General features: G+C 39.8%; 2 protein-coding genes across 8 annotated transcripts; one reads left to right on the top strand and one right to left on the bottom strand.

Moving 5' to 3' along the window:
• Positions 1-2839: 2839 nt before the first annotated feature.
• PRKRA (protein activator of interferon induced protein kinase EIF2AK2) lies at positions 2840-15990 on the bottom strand. 6 transcript variants are annotated; one of them, XM_081143321.1, is made up of 9 exons: positions 15643-15862; positions 14884-15053; positions 14585-14688; positions 11748-11829; positions 9468-9546; positions 8327-8444; positions 6764-6858; positions 5565-5739; positions 2840-3326 (listed from the first exon to the last, which is right to left on the bottom strand). In XM_081143321.1, the coding sequence occupies exons 5-9, from the start codon at positions 9522-9524 to the stop codon at positions 3169-3171; spliced, it is 603 nt and encodes a 200-aa protein (XP_080999447.1). In that variant the 5' UTR covers positions 9525-9546; positions 11748-11829; positions 14585-14688; positions 14884-15053; positions 15643-15862; the 3' UTR covers positions 2840-3168. The 6 variants fall into 6 exon arrangements, with proteins under 6 accessions (XP_080999447.1, XP_080999446.1, XP_080999445.1 ...); XM_081143320.1 differs by having other exon boundaries at positions 14589-14688; positions 15008-15053; positions 15643-15804; XM_081143319.1 differs by lacking the exon at positions 14585-14688 and having other exon boundaries at positions 15643-15990.
• A 994-nt stretch (positions 15991-16984) lies between these two features.
• Positions 16985-23316, top strand: PJVK (pejvakin; the record flags this gene model as incomplete). 2 transcript variants are annotated; one of them, XM_081142199.1, is made up of 7 exons in its annotated part: positions 16985-17623; positions 18430-18497; positions 19226-19421; positions 19940-20081; positions 21140-21257; positions 22630-22728; positions 22942-23316. In XM_081142199.1, 7 exons carry the CDS (start codon positions 17553-17555, stop codon positions 23232-23234), a joined length of 987 nt encoding a protein of 328 aa, XP_080998325.1. In that variant the 3' UTR covers positions 23235-23316. The 2 variants fall into 2 exon arrangements, with proteins under 2 accessions (XP_080998325.1, XP_080998324.1); XM_081142198.1 differs by lacking the exon at positions 16985-17623 and having other exon boundaries at positions 18287-18497.
• Positions 23317-25234: the final 1918 nt, after the last annotated feature.

Genomic DNA, 25234 nt, shown 5'->3' with positions numbered 1-25234 from the left:
GCCATCATTTATGTTGCTTGCACCATGTACTGACCTTACCCATCCGTGAGTCAAGTTCAGGCATTTTTCTCTTCCATCAACTGGCCACACAAGATCAGTGGCAATAGGTGTGAACGGAGGGAAAGGCTCTGGTGCTGCAGTGGTAGATGCCATGGGAGTCTGGGCTACCTGCTTATGTAGCATACTGTGCCCTTTGGCATATTTGTGTTTGATCCCAAATGTGTCTGCCATCTTACAGTAGATTGTTACATGACTCTACCCAGCCTTATGGCTTGATGGGTCTGAGAGAACCCAGAGCATTCCATCATCAGGTGCCACATCTCTACCAGGGCCCAATAGCACGTCGGAAGTCTTATGTTGAAAGTTGTTTACTTTTCTTCTATAGATGGCACGAACTCAATCCAGAATCCTTGGAGTCTACATTGTGATTTTTCTCACTGAAATTTGCCATTAACTCCACACAGCATCTTTCCCCACCACCGATGCATCTTAACAGGCATAGTTACCCATTCAGCCTATTTGGGAACTCACCTAACATGGTTAACAGGTATGACCAGTTAGACTGGGTAAGAGCCTTAACAAAATGCTATTAAAGAGCACCTGGTGGTGCAGCAACGCCTGAGAAAGTCTGGAATCTGACAGAGGTGACACTAGAACAACATCTTTGAGAACATGTTTCTCCCAGAGCCAGCAGCTCGGGAAGCATAGGCAGGAAGAACATGACCGCTGGGCACCTTATACTCAGATCTCATTTCACCAACACATTTGAACTGTTTAGAACCAAATTATATTGTCCTTTTTCCCACTTGGACTCATCCTTTATTTTCCTTATGAAATCTCCCCCAATTTTCCCTCTTTAGCTAGCATTTTACTATGCAGAAGGGTTGAATGTCATCTCTTAGAGTGAGCTCACTGTGCCCTCTCTATATTCTAGAGCATTCATGAAAACCTACGATCAGTCCAATCTTAATGACCCACAAGCTCCTGATTATGTCTAAACTGTTTACATTCTTTGTATTCCTTAATCTCACCAAAAAGTACCTAATATTCATGTTGTCATAGATAACTTAAAACATGAAACGAAGTTAAATGCTCTTAGAGTTGCAAGTTGGGGGCAGTGATTTTCCTTTACTATGTGGTTTTATTATTGTCAAAGGATTCCACTGAGGTATGATTTTGGTTTTTCAGACAGGAAAATATTTGTTACCCATTTCCTGCTGAATTAACACTTGAGATTGTAAAAACCTAGTTACTCATGTTACCGGATGGCGACTGGGCCCAGATCAGGTCTACTGCTGGCTGGTAGTGCGTGGGTTCTCGACTTTGTGCAGGAATGACCTGAGAGTACATCTCTTAAAGCTGGGGACAGTGAAACAAAGGAAGGGCTTAGGAAAGCAGCAGCAACAGGAGAGAGCCGAGGCGGTGCTCTGCTTTGGCTCCCTAGAAACGTTGTAGGAAAAAAGTGAGCCAAGGCAGGGCTGCTGCTGGCTCACTGGGGAGTCAGAGAAAAAGGGGGCCTTGGAGACAGGTTCAGGGGGTAAACCACGGACAACTGCTGCTCTCCTGGTTGCAAGTCTCATGGGGACCCTGGGTGTTCAGGAAAAATGTAAAAAGTTCATGCCCAAGAACAGGCATGGGCATGCTCAAGAGAGAGCCTACGCTGGTTCCCTTGTCTTGAGGGTATTTCTCTCTTCTACAGGCAAGAATCAGGGGAGAATTACAGCAGAATATTCATCAGCTTTCCAGGGGTTTTTAATATGCTAGTGCATCAAAATAAGCATACAGGGGAGTTTGGGATTATTCTTTGGTCGGCTTTTTTATCTTGGGTCTGTCTGGCTCTAATTGGGTTTTTATTTGTTCCTTGACTTCATCTGTCCTTGGCTTTGGCTGGCAAAGTGGCATTAATTGAGCCTCTGTCTTCTGTCTCCCTGACAGGGTGATTTAAGCTATTTATTCTCTGGTGAGGGAGGAGAGGTATAAACCACTTGTTCTCGTGTCCTTGGTTAGGGAAGATAACGTCTTGTTATTCCCTAGCTGGCTCTAAATTGGCCCAACTGTTTGGCCTTTTTAATTATCTTGTCTGTTTCCCCATTCCACTTGCTCAGGAATTTTCCCAGCTTCGTACTATCCCCCAGCACCCAGAGCTCTCCTCCTCTCAGGCTTTCCCTGCGCTCTGCACAGGCCGGAGGCTTCCACCTGCTTACAAACGCAGCCTCAGCAGCTGGAGCGGACAGAGGGCGGATTGTGTTACAGGACATATGAAAACATAAAAGGGAAAATTAAAATTTGCTCATGACAACTTACTTCCCAACCTTTTAATCACTCACTGCTTTGTTTGAAACATTTTCTTGTAACTGAATTTAGTACACTGGAAAGTTTTGTTTTTGTAATTCTACTAATGTTTTTACAATTCATTGATAAATGGTTATGTCAAAGAAAAAGACAACACTGCTTACGCTTTGAGAAAATATGGGAGTCATCATGTATATAATTTGTAAATTTTTGCTTAGGCCACTGATTTTTATTATTAACCTTTGACTTTCAGAAGTAAACTAGAGCTATGTAAATAACAGAACAGCCACATTATAATGTTACTCACATGAATGGCTAAAAAGAAAAGAGCCACAGTCAAGTCAGTAACACTTTAATAAAATGAGTAGAACCCTTTAAAACAACAGCTCTTTATTACATGGATTCACATACACAGCAGACCAGCATGTTCCCTGGGATGTAATAATCACATTCAATAAAAGGCTGTTAGTGCATCCTCAACACTAATTCTAAGGGGCCTCCTTTGAATTCCCTTTATACAGCCTTGTACAAAGAGGTTAAGCACCAGTAAGACTGTTGGTAGCAGTTTTATTTCATCATCTTCATCATCAATAAACATGCAGTTTCTTCCTTCTCGTACATGGCATTGCCAAATGGGTGCTACACTCTGCCTACGGTACAAAGTTTATAAATACAATATAACAATACAAAGTTGAAGCCATTAAAAAGAGTTTAATAACAACTATGAGACAATTAAATCTGTAGTGTAGATGGAATCTATGAAAGAGATTTAGAAACAACACACAAACTCAAACATTACAGTAAACGTTTTAGTTGGGAAGGGGTGAGAGAGGAACTTTTTCTATGCTGCTGAGGGTTTTCTAGGTTGCTCCAAGTTCACTTTCTTTCCGCTATTATCTTTAAATACTGCAAAGCATTGTGGGCAGCATCACTCTGTGCATTGCCACAGGAGATCCCAGAGCCATGGCAGACCGTGATGGGACTGGTGGACAGTTCGGCGAGACACTGATACTGTCCGTTGGCACTCAGTTCTTCTGTAATGACAAATTCAAGCACAATGGTTAATAAGTGTATATAAAGTAGATCATTTGTATAAACAATACTTTTTATCATTGTTTTTCTCTGTAAGCATCCATGGTAGACTACTCCACTTCATCATCTTTGTTATTCTTTCTTTTAAAATAATTTTTTTAAATTGATTTTAGAAAGGAAGGGAGAAAGAGAAATATGGATGTGAGAGAGACACATTGATTGGTTGCCCCCCACATGCACCCCGAATGGGGATTGAACCCACAACCTAGGTATGTGCCATGACCAGGAATCCAACCGGAGACCTTTGGTGCACAGGATGATGCTCCAACCAACTGAGCCTCACTGGTCAGGGCATCTTTGTTATTCTTGTACAAACAAAAACCAAAATACAACTGCTCAGCTATAGCAATTCTCAAACACAGATGTGCTTCATAATCATCTGAAGGAACTTTAAAGAAATACGCGTGTCCAGGCCTCACTCCAGCCTACTCAATCAGAAATGCAGTGTTGGGGGTTAAAAATGTCAGATTCTTGCATATATATATATTTTAAAAAGCTAGGCAATTCTAATGTGGTTAATTGAACAGTATTTACAAATTACTGAACCAGAGCAACTTTTTTAAAAGGGAAGGAAAAAGAAAACATTGGCTAGAGCACTGGGGAGGTTGTATTTTTCATTATGAAGTCTAGGGTTTCTTTCAGTAGACATTTGAACTAGGAAACATGGTTCAGGGCAAGATCTCCCTTGTGCCTTAATGTTCTTTGGTTATAAATCTGTGCAAAGAGTCTAGTTCTATCGGTTAGGATGTTTTAAAACAATACGTAAACCCAGGAAACAAATGTTCTTCTCATCAACTGATGAATCATTCTTACTAAAGATAATTAAACAAGATAAGGGAAGTAGAAACACAGGAGTCCTCATTTGTTTAAAGAGGTCATGATTAAATATTACTTCAGTCAGTCAACATAGTGGAAAATATCCAGATGCAATGGGATTATTTAATGTCTGAAGAGGCTTTCTAGTTCTAGCATCCAGGTTCTTTCTTTTTTTTAAATTGAGGTAAAGTTCATAGAACATAAAATTCACCATTTTTAAAGTGAACTATTCAGTGGCATTTAGCACATTCACAATGTTGTGCAACCAGCACCTCTACGTAGTTATAAAACATTTTCATCATTTCTTCACCCCACAAGGAAACACCACACCCACTAAGCAGCCACTCCCACCGTGCTTGCCAACATCAACCACCTTTTCTGACCAGCTGTCTGTACTAAATTCCCAGGGTTGGCCTCATTCTCAGTATATTAAGACACTGCACTTGACCCCATCACTTAATCCTAAAGTAGCAGAGAAAATCAGAAGTTCTTTCAATCCCTAAACACCCACTTTCTCAGTGGTAGTAGCTCTGACAAGCTAGGTCCCCATAGCTCACTGAAGCTGGAATAAAGGATAACAAATTCTTCACGTATTATATTTATGTTAAATCATGATAATAAATGCACGGGCCCATATACTCACACACACGTACATATTAACCAGCTTTATAAATTGAATTAAAGGAAAATTCAAACTGCCTTTCTTTCCAGTCTTTCCATATTTGCCTATTTAAATGATTAAGGGCTAGAGAAAATCGAGATGATGATAACTGGAATGGGATAAAGCAATTTATAAATTGACTTGCCCCCATTTATCTCCCAGATTTGGCATACAGTGATGAAGTAGGGAGAGAGGTCTGGCCCCCATAAACTTGATACTTATTCTAAAAATGTGGTGCCTCTATATTTGTCAATCTGCCCATCAGGGCTGGTTTAATAGACAGTGTATCTGCAGTTACTCTTCCCCTCATCTGGCTCTACCACTGACTAGTTGTGTGATCTTAGACAAGTTTCTCAACTTTTCTGTGCCTTACTTTCTTCATTTATACACAGAACCTACTGCATAGGGTTAATTTGTGGATTCAATCAGTTATTATGTAATGTCCTTAGAAGAGTGCCTAGGCACATAGTAAAATTCTATAAATTTTAGCTATTATTGTTTTTAGTATTATAACTGTAGAGATGTTGGCTATTTTTAGTATTATTTATAAGAATGGAACATATCAATTATATGTGTTACTGCTGTAGTAATATATATAGTTAGAATCCCTGATCAATGAAATCAACTATAATAGAAGTTATTGTTTCTCAAACATATTTTTAAAAGAAATATGTTTTGGGATAAGCCAAAACCCCCCTCATACCTATATCCAAATATGTTATATTAAAACCCTGTTCCTTGGCGATTTCACTAAGCAGCTGGATGTAGTCTGTGTTTGGAATACTGAGGAGGCTTCTTTTCAGTAGGTTGATCTTCTCACCAGAAGAATTCCTCAAGGAATGCCAAGTACATCCTAAAGAATGTCCTACCACATTTGTCTGAAAAACAGATGAAGGTTAGGACTCTTAACTGGGACTGGTTTCCAAATTATAACTCAAAGTAGTTATAAGGCCCTCACATTTAATACTTTATAAAGCATGTTTAAATGAACACCATTTGGTTAACCTTCTAATTTAAACTAGACAACACTAACAAGTACATACATTTAACAAATACCATCATATCAAGAAAAAAGAAGCACATGCAGTAATATACTGGAAGTATTTAAAGTGCTTTTGTAAGGTACAAATGTCTCTCAGTCAAATTTTCTGATAGTCACATTAAGATATATAAGATATTTAAGAATACTATTCAATTTGCAAATAATTGCATCTGATTAGCACAGTAATTTACAAATTAAAATATAGAGCAATTTTCATATCTTTATGATTTCTTGTATTGAATACCAATCACTGTAATCAAAAGCTGTAAAGCAGAAAACAAAGAAACTGTAGAAAAGGTGAAAAGTACATTGCAGGTCTCGACTTAGATATTACTTCCTCCAAGAGGCCTTCCCCAGACCCCCAGGCTCAGCTGGATGCCTTCTCCCGTGTTTCTAAGCAGCCTCGGCAAGGACCGGTCTGCAGGGTTCTTTCCTCTCTCCCGTAGGCTATAAACGCCTTAGGAGCAGAGACTGTCTGACCACTGTATACTAGTACCCAGCACAAAGCTTCGCACAGAGCACGAGCTCACTAAATGTTTACTGAGTGGTAAATGAATGGATAACAAAGAGATGGAAACACACTGTCAGGCTGAAGGTGAAAAAGGCACTATGGGCCTATTATCTTTAGATCCCAGTTCTCAGTTTCACTGTGTCTCCCAAACCCTCTGACCTGTTCACCCCTGTGACCCTGACTCACATACAGCAGGCAGATTAAATTGGGGTAGTGTGTTACTAAACAATGAAGAGATTTTCAAAAGCTGCAGCTCTGAAGTATCTATACAACAAGAAACCTAGGAAAGTTTCCTATAGCAAAAGATGCTTAATCACATTAACATCATAGCTGTATGATCAATACTCACTAAAGAAATGTGGTTCTCTGGAGAAATATTACTGAATTTGGCAAGAAATTTCTCAGCAGCATTTCTCTTGGCTTGCTTTTTTGAAGCCCCCTTTCCTAAATAAAAAAAAAGAAATGGTAGACTTGGAAAAGAAATGTGTCCAGAGAGAATGACCAAACGTACATTGTGTTTAACCAGAGAACCACCTCACGGTTTTTACACACTGACCTGACATCTTTGCTTGTTATGATTCATATAGCTATTAATTCTTACATTTTCAAAGGCATTTCTTTTAATAATTTATTTTTAATAGTTATACCTTGTTTTCCTTTAATAGTTATATTTCCCTAAGTCTAGTTTCAGTGAATTATATTTGGTTTCATTCTGGCCAAATAGTTATATTTCCCTATGTCTAGTTTTAATGAATTATATATGGTTTGATTCTGACCAAATATTCAAATTTACCAAGGTATATTTGAATTACAATTTCTGTCTCTCAATGTTTACTTCCTGCTTACAATTTTCTGTAAACTGACAATTACGCGAAATTTCTCTAACATAAATAAGAAAGGAGATACGGAAGTTGAAAGATACCACATATTTCATCTTCTTTCATGCTTCTGTTAGATTTAAAAACTGAAGCCCAGAGAGATTAAGTTGCTGAACTTGCAAACCAAGGACTGCATCAAGAACAGAAGCGGAGGTTCCTGCTTCTGGCCCAGTGTTTTCTGCACTGGTCCACACTACCTCTTGGGGGCAAAAAGTTGCGCATTAGTTTAAACTATTATGTAGCCAAGGTAAAATTCCCTTTCATTAAAAATGATAAAAACATGTTAGAGCCCACCTAGCATGGCTCAGTGGCTGAGTGCTGACCTATGAACCAGGAGGTCAAGGTTCAATTCCTGGTAGGGGCACAAGCCTGGGTTTTGGGCTTGATTCCCAGTGGGAGGGCATGCAGGAGGCAGCCTATCAATGACTCTCTCATTATTGATGTTTCTCTCTCTCCCTTCATCTTTCTAAAATCAATAAAGAAAAATAAAAACAAAAACATGTTAGAGAAGTTAAATAGGAATCCTCACTAGTACTTTATTAAGTAACTTCTTTTCCTCATAGTTTATGGCCTTTACAACATAAAAGTTGCTATAATTTACAAGAATAATTTTTACTTTATTTTTATTTCACTGCAACGTTTTGTCATCTAGCCTGTTATTGATCATCTTGTTTTCAAATGCAAACAAAGTGTTTTCTAGTCCTACCTTCTAAAATAGCTGCTGAAACACCAAATGAGATTTCTTAAGTACATCAATGAGGACTGCGCAGAGTCAATTCATTCTTTGTCTTTCCACTATTAACAACTCATGACTTTTAAAAATATCAAATTAAGATGTAGAAGTATTCTTAAGCCAAATATTTATACTTAAATTCACTGGCAGAAAGTTAAAGACAGTAGCACAAGAGTGTATCGATTTTTTCTCAACAAAAAAAAATGTGAAAAGCTGTCACAACACAAATTTCTATGGTCATTTATCATCTGAAAATACTTCAAATGTCTTCAATGGTATGAGGATAAAAAGAAGTAAGTACCAGTTTCCATAAATGACTCTAGCCTGCAAATTGTGGTATATTCTCTCTTGTGAGCGGGTCCTCCCTCCTGGGAAAGGGTATACTCAGGAAGTCTCCAGCCATGATGAATAGCTAATTCCTAGAGAATTCAGATGAGGCTTTAGTAGAAATTCTTACTACCAATGGCTCAGTCACATAAATGACAGTCTTTCGTCATTTTGATACCATTTCTATTTATATGTCTAAAGGAATAATGATATTCTGCAATGGAAAAGTTAGGGAAGACCCTGAACTTCCCATAGATATTCCTGCATTTTATACCTTACAAGTCCATAATACCAAAGCGGAAGCAGTTTCCTGCTATGAATGGGGTTCTTCCATTCAGCAACAGCGAGCTGGTATCAGAGTTCAAACAGGAGGACAAACTACTATCGCCCCCTTTGGAAACATCAGAGAGGATATCCATAGGGCTCACTGCCGACCCACAGGCCTCCCTGCCACAGGGGGCTAACTACTGCACTTGATCAAGAGCAAAGAGGAGCAGAGACAGCAAACAGACTTGAATGAGGTTGGGAAAAGAGGAAGAAAACTACAGGATAATTCCTAGAGCCGGAAAGAAACCCAGGGACTGGCTGGATCACGGTGGATAACGGGGAGGGGAGTCGTCCAACAGAGCACATGGATACTCTGCAAGGTGGATACTCTGCATGCAGAAATTCAAAGCTGAATATAGATATACTTTGGTAGAATAAGCAAATAAACAGATTTCTCCCCTATTCTTGAATCAGGATACCCGATTTGGGTTCTTTAAAGTCTTCTGTCTCAAGAGAAATAGAAAGAGGTTGGTCACAAGAATGGCAAGAAACGTTCTTAAAGTATAAAACACTCTACCCATGTGCACTGAGGTCCTGTTGATCTCAAGTGAGAATTCCACAAATCAAAGGCAGAGACTGTACATGGAAGAAAATCCAAAACATAAATAAAAAGGAAAATAATTTCAAGTTAGCGCTGTACTATCTAATGATCATAACTTGGAAAACAAAATATTATACCATCTTATCTTTAAAATATTAACTCCTTGTCTTAGGCCTTCATTTGATCAATTAATGACATCTGTTTTCAGTAGACAAAATGCTAAGTATGGAAAAACCGTGCAACTTACCTGTAATGAGCCAATAGGATTAAGCTGGTTCTTTGGTTGCTTGGAAGGGTCAGGCATTAAGGGGTCAGGAACTGCAAAGCTAAACATTTTTTTAAAGTGTTATAAAACCAAATAATTTCTCCCAAATTATTAAGTACACGACAAGTATTTTCTATTTAACCCTCTATGCCTCTGCTTTTGCTGTTCTGTCTACATGGAATGCCCTTATCTCCCACCTCTTCCATGAGAATCTAATCTATCCACCATCTGAGGTTCATCTCAAATGACACATCCTCTAAAAAGCCTACCCTTTTACCCCAATGCAATAAAATTTCTCCCTCCTTTGAGCCATTATAACATTTGGTTTGACACTTTCTTAAGCAAATTATTTTACCATAAGTTATGGTAAATACAAAAACCCTTACAAATACATGTAATTTGCCTATCCCTCACCCCTGTTCAAACTGTAAAATCCTTGATGGTAGGGCCCATCTATCACTTACCCTCCTAAGCCTTGTAGAACTTCGTCTATAACTGGTGCTCAATAAAATGTATTTAAGTAAAGTATACTATTGTTACAACTACACAAAAGGGGAAGACTAACAGTCAGGGAATTTAGCCTGTGAATAATACAAGTCATAAATGTAGCTCTTTCATTAAGATAATTATGGAAGAAAAACCTGTTTGATGTATCACATGCTAGGATAACCCTCCAAGATTTACGTGCATCCTACATAAAATAGATAGCCTGCGTGAACCTGGTTTCAGCACGTGAGGATTGTGATTAGGAAAAAAGAGAGCAACTCCTCTTCTAAGAAATTTGAAAGACTTGGGTGATGGATGTCTGACACTGAATGAGCTACATTCCAAGGTTACTACCACCCAGGCAACTGAAGAGGCATTTCTTTCGTGACAAATGAGCGTTAGTTATTGTCACTTCAAGTGTTTTTTCTACCAAAATTTCAAGCTTCACATAGGCTGATGAGATGAATATTCACTTACAATGCTGCCTGCCTAAGCTATCCAAATAACTGTGATGAAAAAGTGAGAAAATCTCTGTATTAAATCAGAGCACTTTAGGTCTTATTACAGCTTAGGAATTCCCATCTTACCTGTCAAGAAACACAAGTGAAGCAAAAGTAGGTTTACAGTTGTGAGTACATGATATAAAGTTTATTCTTGTATTATTTATTAATTATTGTATTCTTTTCCACAAACAATTGTAAACCTACTTTTGCCCCACCCTGTATTGTAAAGTGTGCTGTCCTTTTTTGCTGACAAACTGAAGTGCCCATGTGCAGGAAGGACATTATGTACACTCATTTCTACAAATATACTTAACACTTTGTGCTGCACAGAAATAGCATGGCCATCACCAGCAAGGGAGAGATCCAATATCTGTCTTTCCATTTGGCATGTCTAAAAAGGTAGCATGAATCAATTATAATGTGTGACCCTAGAGAATCAAGCATCATTTTATAAAATCCAAGGCTTACACTGGTTAAACTATGCAAATGGTTAGAAACAAGGGCACCACTTTACGATACATGAGATGCTCCAGGACCAACACTCTTTCCAAAAGTCCTAATGTGATTAACAAATTTATTTTGGAAAGCTATGTCAAGAATTAACATCCCATTCAACATCCTCTTGCATTTGGTAGACATTCTATAGTAAAAGGAAATCTTTTTGTCTTCTTCTAAATCAGAATTCCTAAACAAGTGTTTTTAGCTGATCTTTTCCCACCTCACACCTTGCTTTCCTCAGTGTAGAAATAATTAGTCTTAACACAGTAAGACACTGGCCAGAAAAACTCTGGTTTTCTACTGTTGTACCCCTCCTGGGAAAAAAAAGCCCACTTTAAGAGAGCCTTGCTCGGCTGACATGGCTCAGTGGTTGAGCGCCGACCTATGAACCAGGAGGTCATGGTTGGATTTCCACTCAGGGCACATGCTCGAGTTGCGGGCTCCATCCCCAGTCGGGGGTGTGCAGGAGGCAGCCGATCAATGACTCTCTCATCAATGATGCTTCTCTCTCTCTCTTCCTCTCTCTGAAATTAATAAAAACATATTTAAAAAAAAAAAGAGAGAGAGAGCCTTCATTTAATTGCTAATTGCTGGATTTAATTTCTTAAGGATAAAGTTGTCTTCAAGGGAGGATAAGTTTTCACAAGAAAATAAGATTTTAAAGCTAGATACTAAAAACTGTTCACTCTGTTGCTTTTGTGAGCATGTTCAAACTTTTAATCTTACCTCAGCCATGATATTTTTGAGCTGCAGAATACAAAGAAATTTAGCTCACCAAATACTTGCATTGGCTTTCAAAATGTTTATGGCAGCCTCTGCAGCTCTATGTTTCGCCAGCTTCTTACTTGTACCTTCACCTGAATTAAGGTTAGCAACAAAAAAAGTATATGCTGTGAAAATGTGAGGCTTGCATAAATGTTTTCATAATGCAAAACAAAGTCACTACGGGTTGTACATGTATACACTAGCTAATGAAAACATACTACAAATATACTATAATAAAATATTCACCACATGAAATACATTATAAAACCCATGATTTTAAATGTTCTATGTATTTAATTCTATGCATACTAGTGTAAAAAAATCCATATTATGTCTACATTATATGTTTATTACATAAAGTGATAATAAAGTAGACTGTATCACACCTTCTGAAGAAATGCAACTTAGTATTTTACTCTTTCCCTATTCACAGAGAGAAATTCTTCTGTAGCAAGAAGTTTCCTTTAAGGGAGCCAATTACAGCAAAATGTGCACAATTTTATTCTAACAGCCTGTCCTATATGGGATTAAACTCCTAGACTGGATAAGCAATCATGGCTATATGTTGGGTTCAGGGTGGGAAAAGCTATATGGGGAAGAAGGTGAGAGTTTATGTTCTGTGTCTTGCATACAATCTGTATCCCTTACAGGTAGCTAAGGGGCGGTAGGGGCTAGCCTGACTAATCACTGACATTGATGCCTAATTGCAGTTAAGTCATCATATCTGGTAAATGGTAAATTCAATATTTTTCCTTCTTTGTTCAAACTAGGTGTTGAGAACCCTTAGAAGGTGGTATCAGAATGCTCATGCCCATTTCTCTGGTGTGGAGGAAAGAAAGGAGGCCTGGAATAAATTTCAAGGGTGACGCTCAAGGGTCAGAAGACACATGCACCATACTCAATTATCCACTAATGTAGGTATTAGAGATATAGCAGAGAACTAAACAGAGTCCATACTTTTAAAGAGCACAAAACCCTAGTGTGGAATTTCTTCCGTAAACAGGTGTTTGAAATATGGAACAGTATATGTAATGACAGGCCTAAGTGCAGGCTGTAGGGGAGCACACAAAAGGGGCAGCTCCTCTACTCTTAGTAAGGATTTGGAAAGGTTTCATGAAGAAGGAGATAACTAAATAAAGACTTTAAAGGTTAGTAAAAACTAGTAACATGAAGAGAGCTAGGGGTTAAGAACAACAATCTGGGCAGAGAAAAGAGCATGGTGTTCTTAAGAGCCCCATGTAGTTGGTTACAACAAGACCTTGAAGGAAGAAATTTTGAGATAAAAGGCTAGAGAGTTGTAGGGTAGGAGCAGAGGTCAGAAAAGAGTCTCCTATATTTGTGCTTCTCAAATAGGAAACGCCTGGGAATTTTGTTAAAATGCATACTCTGACCTAGTAGGTTTGGCATGGGGTCTGATATTCTGCATTTCCATCAAGTGCCCAGGTAATATCAATGCTGCTGTTGATCACATTTTGAGAAGCAAGGTTCCAAATCATATTAACAAATCTGTATTCATCCAGAGGATTATGGGAAAACCCCTGGATGGATTTTAAGGAGAGGAAGTATATGAACAGACTTGAATGCCAGAAAGAACACTCCTGTTGTTGTATGGAGAATGGACATCACAAGACTAGAAGCTGAAAGTACAGCTACAAGACTATAGCCATAATCCAAGTGGCCCAAGCAGTAGCAATGGGAAGAAGAGAGAGAAACAGATAGATTCAAGAGACATTTAGGAAGTAAGATTTGGTGATAGACGGGACAAGAGACAGAGGAAGGGGAAGAAGTCATGGAGATGAGACCCAAATTTCTACTATGAGCCAAACGGTGATGGTGGGCCCTTTACTGAGCTAGGGAAAGCAGGGGGAATGGATTTGAGAGAAGATGGATTCAGTATAAGTCAATGAGAGACAGAGGTGCATCTGGGTCCTCCAAGCAAAGATTTCCAGCAAACATAGGCTGATACACTGTTTTGTTACTGGGCCCCGGGCTGAAGATATTGATTTCAAAATTATCAGTATTTGAAGCTGTGGAGATAAGCTTACATAGGAAGACAGGGCAGTGCAAGAAGAGTAGGGAGCCTAGGCAGAATGGTTGCCATAGGTTGTTAATCTCTTGTATATAACACTTTGGGGGGGGGGGGGAAGACTACTTTTTCTTGAACTTTTACTGAATATTTAAACATAGACCAGCTAAAGCAGTAATGCATTGCTGATTCTATGGTTCACATGAAGAATCTTCCAGCTGGCACACATAGACAAAAAAATTTCAAAATTATCTTAAAGTGGCTTCAATGAAAATAGTGGACGTGAGCTTTTCAGGTACACAAACAAATGATGCCTTCAGATTACAAGATGGTAGAACTTCAGCCTTCCTGCTGAATTTTTTTCTTGACATTCTTCCAAATTAAATTACTATTCAAAATTTTTTGTTTGCAGTTAAATAGACACATAGGAAACAAAATGTCTACATGTACAAATGGGCAGCTTCAGTTATTTGCTCAAACCACAGACCATAATAAGGTGAGTGTGAACTCTAAAACTCCATTGTCACGTGACCTTGGGCACATTACTTGTAATCTCTCTGAACCCATTTCCTCATGTATTAAAAAAAGGAGATAACAGTTTATTAAAACACCTGTACAGTATGAGGAACTAGAAGCTGCTATGCAATCAATATAGAGTATATCAAGCCTTTTGCCTTCCTCATTTTGCATGGATACAGAAACAAGTGTGGTACAAGTGGCCCAAAGTACCAAATGAGTCCATACAGAAAAGGGAGGGGTTCAGAAAATTCCGGAGTCATGGAATCTGCTATAATCTATGAAACTATAAAACTTGACAGCACCTACTGATCCAGCTATGGCTGCTCCAAGAACCTTTCCTGCTTCTCCCTAATTCTTGGAAGAACCCTAGGAGGGTCCTAGGGTGTTTCTGAGCTTCTCCTGGTATCTGGGGAAGAGAAAATTAGGGAGAGAATCAGATGAAGCTGGAAAATCCCAACGGCCTGAGATGAGAGGTCTCAGTTTCAAGAGCCTGCTCCTCACAGCTGTCTCCAGTAAAAAGGGCACTTGCCCAACTGATAAGCAATAGCAAGTCTTGACCACCAACCCTCAGGGCTGTCGGAGGTTAACTGTGCATACAGACCTGTGCAGGTTATGTCACCAACGGTTACTCTGAAGGTGAAAGTGGGCACGTGTATTTGCATATCGGATCTTTCACATTCATAAACCGGGATGTTCTTGGTCTTCATGCCATATTCGTGTAATACCTGAATCGGTGTTTTCCCTGGTTTAGCTGTAATCATCTTCCCCAAACTGCAAAAAAAAAAAAAAAAAAGAAAAAGAAAAAGAAAAAGAAAAAAACACAAAAGAAAAGAAAAAGGTGTGCTTTGCATGCCAAAGCAGGGAGGGAAACAGCAGCATGATAGAGGCTAGTCCTGACTGCCACCAATGGGGACGCGCGAGGCACCAGGGCTCCCGGCGGCCAGAGCTGGCAAGGGCACCATCTGCCAGCCCCACTGCGGCGGGCACGGGGCAGGGGCGGGCAGAGCGCGGGCCGTCTTTAGGGGGTAACCTGAAGGAGGGCAGAGCGGATTCGCAGGGGAACAGAGGAGCTGCCACCTCCCAGGGCTAAGCTCACAAATCCCATTCCCCGGGAGGCCCCAACCCCCTTCGCGCGCCCGGCAGCCCCCGGAGGACGCCCAAGGGGCGGGGCCCAGCCGCAGCCCCCGGCCCGCGCGCCGCCGGGAGGGCGGGGCGAGCGCCCGCGGGCCCCCGCAGGGGTCGAACAGAGCGCCGGGAAGGGGCTTTCCCACAATGCCGCTGGAGAGCCGGCCCCCGCCCCCGCCCCCCCGCCCTCCAGCCTCGGCCTGCTCATCGCGGCTCCGACCGCTCGCGCGCTCACCTGAAGGTCCCGCTGTCCTCGCGCTCCAGCGGCGGGGTCGCGGCGCGATGCCGGCTCTGGGACATGGCGAGAAGGGCGGGCTCGGCGGCGAGAAGAGCAGCACGGATCGACGACGCCCTCGCTCCCCGGGTCGGCCTGTCCCCGAGAGGAGCGCTGCAGCAAGGCCGCCGCCGCCGCCTTCTCCCCACTCCTCTCCTCCCCTCCCCCGACCCCCGGCCCCCTCGGCTCCCCTCCTGCGTCCCTTTAGCGAGGAGGACCGGCGGGGGTGGAGGCGGGGCCTCGGTGCGGCAGCGCGGGACCAGGTTCCCGGCCACGCCTCCGTGCTGCCCTGGATCCCGGCCCATCGCGGAGCTCGGCCCCGCCCACTGGCTCCGGGTCCCCGAGGCGGCCGGCCCCGCCCTTCTCTCCCAGACCCCGCCCCCTCTCCCGGTCCCCGAGGCGGCCGGCCCCGCCCTTCTCATCCCAGACCCCGCCCCCTCTCCCGGTCCCAGAGGCGGCCGGCCCCGCCCTTCTCATCCCAGACCCCGCCCCCTCTCCGGGTCCCCGAGGCGGCCGGCCCCGCCCTTCTCTTCCAGACCCCGCCCTCTCTCCGGGTCCCCGAGGCGGCCGGCCCCGCCCTTCTCATCCCAGACCCCGCCCACTGGCTCCGGGTCCCCGAGGCGGCCGGCCCCGCCCTTCTCATCCCAGACCCCGCCCCCTCTCCCGGTCCCAGAGGCGGCCGGCCCCGCCCTTCTCTCCCAGACCCCGCCCTCTCTCCGGGTCCCCGAGGCGGCCGGCCCCGCCCTTCTCTCCCAGACCCCGCCCTCTCTCCGGGTCCCCGAGGCGGCCGGCCCCGCCCTTCTCTTCCAGACCCCGCCCTCTCTCCCGGTCCCCGAGGCGGCCGCCCCCGCCCTTCTCTTCCAGACCCCGCCCTCTCTCCCGGTCCCCGCGCTGCAGCTCCGGCAGTCTCCCCGCGTCCAGCCCCCGGCCTCTCCACCCGGTTCCCAGGCCTTTCCGAGGCTGCAGTTCTGTGTCCTTAGGAGGCCGTTGCTTGCCCCGAGAGGCAAGCCTCACAGCCCGTGGGGCTCTTGGTTTTTGGAGGGGGAGAAAGGATGAGGACTGCGTCACTTTTAGCAAAAGATTTGAAAATGCCAAATGCAGAATGCACAGGGAGCATCCCCGGGCCTGGCCCCGAAGCTTGCGGCTCGCGGCCACCAGCCCCCGGGGGCTGCGGCGGCCTCTGCCCACCGCGCCCGGCCCTTAGGAGCTCGCGGGGGTGCCCAGCGGCCTCCCTCCTCTCTCGCCCCTTGGGGCTTCGCTGTCGTTCAGGTTTCGCCGCGAGAGGAGTGCTGGGCCTGGGGCCCAGGTTCTAATGAAACGCTGTTTCTGCACCCGTGGTGTTGGCGTGACGGCGTTTTCCTGGGATGCACCGCCTTTGGTGGGGTCAGACAGCGACATGAGATGCCCCATTGCTTCTCTGGGGGCTTGCTAGCCACTTGCAGAAATGGCTCCGTGGGCTTTCTCCGTGTTCTGGAAGATTGCTTTGCACAATACTATTCTCACGCAGGGTCATTTAAAACTGTTCTTTGGGGGGTTGCATTCAAGTTCTGGATAGTTGAAAGCAAATTTTTAAAAATGTCCAGAATCTAATAAAATTGATTTATATTATTTGAGGGTTGAATTAATCTAGTCTTTCTTCCTCCCCCTACCGACTCTATATATGTATGTGTATCGATTACTGTCCACTAATGTTACATTTTAATGAGTACCTTGTGAGTCCACAGAGCCACTGTTTCATCCACATATCTATGGCAATACAATATTTCAGCACTCAGGTTTGTTTCTGAAGTGTATTTTTAGCCACAAAATTCCTTTAAAACAAGCCAAATCCTTATGTAGCTCTCTTTACAGGCTGAGTTACTAGGGTGAGAATGAGGAAACAAAAAAAAAATAAAGGCAGCAGGATCCCCTTACAAAGAGATGTCTATGGGCCAGCTTCTGAGTAAGAAACCCACATGTCAGAGTTTATACAGTTATTTACATGTAATGTGGTTTTCATTTAGTATTTTATAAAGATCTGCATACAACCGTTTCCTTATAGTCTGTGATTATTTTTATGTTAATCACTTGGTGTTGTAATTACAAGGAAAATGAATGAAATTCAAACAATAAACTGTATACTATAAGGATTCAAAACAACACTTTACTGTTGCCAAAGTTGGCATGATGGACTTGTGAAGGTACACTGTAGCTGGTGGCCAGGGCTAATGTTTGTGCCTAATTGCATTGTTCCCCATAGGGCTCTTTCCCTCAAAACTGGCAAACTACTATTAACCTTGGCCCTCAATGTGGATATTGGTAGTATTTTAAAATTACTCGTTTTCTGTGTATATTTTAGTGTTATAGATGGCAATTCCAAATAAGACTTACTTTTAGTATATCATTTTACACAGTTGATCTATAATTCATCACCTGAGCACACCAGGGGAGGCAGTGTTGTGAACTGTATGCTGTAAACTACTTGGAGCAACCATGCTTTGTATTTTTAAAGTATATAATTATATTTAAAATCAAGTAAGGCTTAGCTTTGTGCCAGATTTTCTTTGCAAGGATGGATTTGTTACCTGAGGGTTGCAGTTGATGAACATTTTGATACTATATTAATATGTTTGCTGCTGCTACCAAGAGCTTTGTCAAGCAAGTTGGAGATGGAGGGAGATTAGTTCCTGTTCCAAGCCTCAGTGAAGCTGACAAATACCAACCTCTAAGTCTGGTGGTAAAAAAGAAGCGATGCTTTCTGTTTCCTAGATATAAATTCACCTCAACACCTTTTACACTGAAAGATATTCTTCTAGGAGACAGAGAAATTTCAGCTGGTAAGTTTAAATGCCTGTTTGGGAGTGACTACTCATTCAGCTATATTATGATAATCTAAACATAGGTCATATATACTGCTTATGTTTGTAATATTTACACATTTTCATTGATAAAAGCAACTTTTATTACTATGGCAATAATACTATTATGATTAACAGTGCCTCAAGTTTGTAATAGTATCAAATCTCTTATTGATGGGATAATTTTCAAGCCTATTTTATAAGATTAGTTGTATAATTTTATTTCAATTATTTTATAAATTGTTTTAACCAAACCAACTTAGAAAATGACATATTTCATCTATAAAATGGAGGGATTTAGTTTTATCTATCTCACATGGTCAAATGAAATGAAAGTAATTTGTATTTATTTTTTATGATTCACATATTACAGTTGGCAAACAAATATATTATGGACTAGGTTAGAAAATAAATGGACATTACAACAAATTATTTCTTACAAACACTTGATTTTCTTTCAACTATCCATCCAGTGGATCTTGATACTTAAGAAGTTCTGTTGAATTTGAGTTCATTTTAAGTATTCTGACTATTTCTTCTTGTTTTCTAATTAATTGGATGGCTATTTTTAATCTTGGTTTGAAACATTGCCTTTCTTAACAGTTGGGTAATCAAGTCTGAAATAATAAATGAATGTGTTACTATATGTAATCTACATTAGATGAATTCATGATGCTTGAAAAATATTAACTTCCTTTTTTTAAAAGGTATTTCATCTTATCAGTTACTGAATTATGAAGATGAATCAGATGTTTCACTCTATGGGAGGCGAGGCAACCATATTGTGAATGATGTTGGGATTAACGTTACTGGATCAGATTCTGTTGCAGTAAAAGCTTCATTTGGCGTAGTAACTAAACATGAAGTGGAAGTTTCAACATTACTCAAGGAAATTACCACACGGTCAGTATGATAATCCTTACTATACACTTCAATGTTTTCATTAAATTTTTTAATTATATAGATTTCATTATAAAGAATGATTAAAACATTCAGGTTATATTTTACTAATGTAATATATTTGTTTGATTTGTTTGAAATAATACAAATTAGTAATATATCCAACCTTGGGATAAGAGTAGATATCCAAAATGATTTGGTTTAAACAGAATTCTTAATTGTTTCACATAACTGCTTTGGATCTGAAAACATTTGCTAAATTAAAAAAGGAATACAGGAATCTGTTTGCAACAAATATGCTAAGAGAGTCTCTCCAATAGACTCCTATAATTAGCATTTTAAGAAAATAGAAAAGAGAGGCAGATTATTAAATTTCTTTTGAGCATACTTTCTGATTTGTATTAAGCCTACTTTGATTTACTTTTAGTTAAGGTAGACTGAATGAGTAACACATGATATTACTGGATTACATGTATTCAGAGGCCATAGATTCTTGTGAATCTCTCTCTTGTTTATTTTAGAAAAATTAATTTTGACCACAGCTTGATACGTCAGTCGAGGAGCAGCAGAAAGGCAGTGTTGTGTGTCGTCATGGAAAGCATTCGAACCACACGACAGTGCTCACTGTCTGTACATGCCGGAATTCGGGGGGAGTCCATGCGGGTAAAACCACACTCATTGGGCTTCTTTTACTAAAAAGCTGCAATGGGAATTTTTAAAAAAGTTCTCAATTTCTAATGAGACTTGTGTATTTTGTTAAATGTTGAGATTAAACAGCTGCAATGATATATAGGATTTCATAGAGTAATGGCTTTGTATCTAAATGTGAAAAAAATTCAAGAAAATTTGGATTCTGAACACGTGTAATATAATGCAAACAAAACACGAATCCTTGTGAAAGAATGTGTATACTGGAGTCCCTCCTATTGCTATGTAAATGCTGTTTTAAAAATAAAAATTAGATACTTTTGTTGAATTCTTTGATTTTATTTTTAAGTGATGTAGTTTATATTTGAATTTTAAAAGTTGAATTTATATTTTTATATTAATTTTTCTAAAATATTGTCAATGACTAAACATGCTTCATTCAATGTTAAATCCTTTAAAAAAAATCTTGAAAGTAATTTAATTATTAGCTCAATTATGATATTTGTCCTTGTCATTCACATAATAATGACACATAATAATGACTTGATTGGTTTTATAAAAACTAATTGTTAGAAAGATAGGCTTCAATGATAATCTTTTCAAGTCTGAAAATAAAGGCTACAGTTATCTGCTCACCAAATTAACATTGGGTCATTTGGGAGAGAACTGAAACATTTACTTAATTGTGGGTGATTGTTTTGCGGAGCTGCTAACAGCTCTGGGGCTTTGGAATAGTAGACAGGGTAGGCTAAAAAAAGCTGTAGCACTTATGCACAGTTGGTTTACAGTTGAAAGAAAAAGGCTTCTATGCCAGGGGCTTAACTGTTGTGGTAGCACTAATCACTGGCTCCAGTACCAAAGTCAGTGACAGAGTGGTGAGTGCTATCTCCTAATATAGATCATTTGGACCTCTGCTAGAGAGTTTACTTCCAGTAGGATAATTCTTTACTTGGAGAAGTGCTTTTTGTTTGTTTGTTTTTGGTAGGATTGAAGGAAATTTTTTTTTCCCCCTCCAAAAAGCTATCCTTACCAGCTATGCTCCTTAATAATATTATTTTATTTTTCAAATACAGTTTCATTTTATGGATGAACAGAATCCCAGGGGAAGGGACAAAGCTATTGTTTTCCCAGCACACACAACCATAGCTTACAGTGTTTTCGAACTCTTCATTTACTTGGATGGTGTCTTTGGTGAGTGACCTGTATGAATTGATTATGTTTCTAAGAATTTAACAGGAAACTCTCTCTCTCAATTACAGCAGAATGATGCTGTCAGCACTGTCAGTCTTATGCTTGGGTAAAGCAGTTGGGAAATACCCTCCAGTTCCTACTAACCCTGTTCTTCTTTCCTGCGTCTTGGTAAAGGCTATAGACTCCCACCTCCCCACTTACAATGATAGGTAACAGCTAAAACGCAGCCCACTGACAAAAGTATCCCTTGACTTACGTGGGGAGATAATACATGACCCAATAAGTAGTTTTTAATGATGGCAGAGAGAGGAGTAAGTAGACAGAAGATGCCTGAAGATGTCAGGGCACCCAAAGACAGCTTTTCTTTCACTTTACCTATCCTAGATCCAGCCCCTCCCCAAGTCTCCCTAAAAATAACTTTAGAGGTACAAATGCTGCCCCCCAAATTGTGACCCTGTATAACACGTCAGTGTAGCTCACTTTAGGTCTCTACACTTCCCAGATCATTAAGGTTAGGCGGCCAGCCAGCTCAAGTCTAGGTGTAGGCCGGGGGACCAGGCAAGTGAGACCTCTAGCCCTGGCAATTTCCAAACATTTTTAGACCTGTTTATGTTTGTTTCTGCAGTTCTATGGGAGGAGGGAATAGAGAGGTCAGAAACAAAGCATGCAAATTAAATTCCATTTGGGACACTTTGGGTGTAGGCTTTTACCATTATATTGAGAGGAGTATGAACTAGTAGAACTGGTATATTTATCAAAATTTAAAATGTGCATATACTTTAGCCTTACTTACACTTTTTTGGAATTTAACCTACAGATGTACTTACATGCGTGAAATGATATGGGAATACGGATATTCAGCTCATAATAGTGGAAGATTGGAAATAACCTTAGATCTGTTATCAACAATTAGTTAAATAATGGTGCATCCACACAAAGGAATACTAAGAATGAGGGAACACTATACATCCTGAGATCAAATAATCCCTAAGAGATATTTGAAAGAAATGTGTGTAGTATGTAACTTTTGGAGCCTACAGAATTTTATATATATACATACATACATATTCTTTTATGCTTTTAAGCTATGTGGAGCATTTCTGGAATTATACGCAAGAAACAGTGGTTACCCCTGGGTAGAAAACTGAGGGTGGGGTCAGGGTAGACTAGAGACTTACTTTTCACTATATCTCCTTTTTGTACTCTTTGAATTTTGTACCATGTGAATGTTATCTTTTCTAAAAATATGTGGAATTTAACTTAAAAAAATACAGTGAATGTCATGTACCAAAATTCATCAACCACAACTACATCAACCACAAAATATGAGTTCAAGTTATAACATCTTCTAAATTTCTTTTTTCTTTTATAGACCTTTGTGTCACTTCAGTGTCAAAAGGAGGATTTGAAAGGGAAGAAACAGCAACATTTGCAGTGCTCTACAGGCTGAGGAATATACTATTTGAAAGAAGTATGTCCATTGAAGAGTATTTCACATGTATTTGTTTTCTTCTGGGGCTAACACTTGAGGCTGTCTATTAGTAATCCTGTCTATTAAAAATTTAAATTTAAAAGCCAAGTCATTTCATGACTGATTGCTAAGATTCATGCGATTATAAGTGCAGCTTGGTTATATGGTTTTCTATTTGACTTCTGACACATTTCTCTGTTTTTGTCCTTTTAGATAGAAGAGTGATGGATGCCATTTCTCGCTCACAGCTTTACTTAGATGACCTTTTCACTGACTACTATGACAAACGTTTCAGCATGACTGATATTTCACTTAAAGAAGGGACTCACATCCGAGTTAACTTACTGAATCACAACATTCCAAAAGGCCCTTGCATACTCTGTGGAATGGGGAACTTAAAAAGGGAGACGGTTTATGGGTGCTTTCAGTGCTCTGTTGATGGGCAAAAGTACGTGAGACTTCATGCAGTTCCTTGTTTTGATATTTGGCACAAGAGAATGAAATAAAATGAAAAATGAATTTCTTTGCTGGTGTTTAAGGTGCAACTGTGCCACACACCTTTCCAAAATTAACTAGGTTCATTTTGATTAATTGTGGCAAATTAAAGAGAGGAAAGAGAAATTAACCTGTCTGGGTGACATTTTCCCCATCTATAAAGTGGAGGTGATAATAGTGTCTCCTCATAAGTTGTATGAAGGTTAATATTTTTATATGAAAAAAAGGCTTAAATATAAAATTAAGAATGTAGATGCTCTCCATAAAATCTGCCAGTCATGTTAGAAGTATTTTGGGGATTTTGTCTATCGTTTTACATGGTTTTTCAAATTACCAATTTTATTTTTAACCAGCTTTTAGTTAACATTTAAGGATGAAAAGAGAGCACAAGAGACGACTTGATGGTGCTTTAACTATTGCCCTATGTCTGGTAAAATGAGAAAAATGTGTTAATAATTTAGTGTAATCCTAAATGTTTCATTGCAGTATCAAGTTAAAAGCACATTGAGCTCAGTGTGGGGCATAGTGTACACCATTAGCAGGGTGACTGATAGTAGTAATGGGGTGCCGTTCTGGAATGTACATATGAGCGCTAGTTTTGGCTTTATAAAACTCACTGCTGTCATTTTAAAGTTAACGCAGCTAGGGCATGTTTATTTCTTTTCTCCTTTGAGAATATTTAAAACATTTAACATATTTAGTTTTGAAAGATCTGTTTCATCTACTCTGTAAGGCACCTAAATTATTTACTATATCTTTATTAAAATAATTGCAAAAATAATATGTTCAAATTCTAGAACTCAAAGTATATAATTAAAGCACTCATTACTAGGTATATGCCTATGAAGGCATAACACAACTGTGTAAATACGAACTACTTGTATACCATATGCATGTAGAATGATTAAAATTTTATTTTTTAACTATTTAAATGTGATTAGTTTTAGAATAAATCTTCATATTCATTTAACATCTATAATTTTTAAAAAGATAAGTTTAAAAGCACTTTCTATGAAAACAATGGGACAGAAAGGTTAGAATTATGAAGAGTTTGTATTAGTTGATAATTTCCATTTATATCTTCTGTCATTGTACTTTATTTTAGGCAGAGTATATGATTCAAATGTAAATATGAGTATACAGTTCAAAAGAGTCTAGTGACTTTTTTGTATAAGGAAAATGGGAGCAGTTTCCAAACCAAAACATATTATCAACTTAGTTTCCTTCAACTGAGCAGGTTTTTCTGAAGAAAGTAAAGGGGTGGAAGAGTTGATGACTAAGCAAGTGAGGAGAAATTATAAAATTGGGCAGAGGAATGACGCAATATTGGGAGGAAAGAGAAAATAGTAAAAATTTTTGTTTTATGAATTGTCAAACTGCTATGCATATGTGACATTCACTAATCTGATGGGTTTTGTGTTATCCCTACACTTTTAAGTAACATAATTTCTGGCAGTATATTTAAAGAGGTTAAAAGATGGACAATGGTTTGGAAAGAGCAAGTTTCATAAAATGGAAAAAGCTTTGTTTTGTACTCACCTGTTTTCAATAGAGCAATTTACTGCCTGACCATACCTTCCCACATATGCAGTAGGCAAAACTTTACATGTTACAATAAATATGTGCCCTTTCTTTGGTACCAGCTGGACTCGCAGCATCTCTTACCTCCTATTCTCCATGAGTTGTACCATGTCATGATTTGACCATAACACAAAATCGCCATGGCACATTTCTTTTTCTCCTTTGAAAATGCTTAAAACATTAAACATATAGTTCTAAGAGATACTTGTATATCCTCCCTTATATCCTCATTTGATAGTTTCACATATCCTCATGTGTAAAATAAATTCTACACATTTATCAAAAATTTAATGGCATGTCAGTTTGCAATGTTCATTCATGATTAATAACAAAGTCATTGTGAGATGAAGTGACATAGAATAGAGATACTAGAGAAAGGGAACTGGAAACTAAGAAATCCTATGACATCAATTTAAAATCAAGACAGAAA

This window comes from Miniopterus schreibersii (genome assembly GCF_964146895.1).
Source record: "Miniopterus schreibersii genome assembly, chromosome: 7".
NCBI lineage: Eukaryota > Metazoa > Chordata > Mammalia > Chiroptera > Miniopteridae > Miniopterus > Miniopterus schreibersii.
This window is presented reverse-complemented; position numbering and strand designations above follow the sequence as displayed.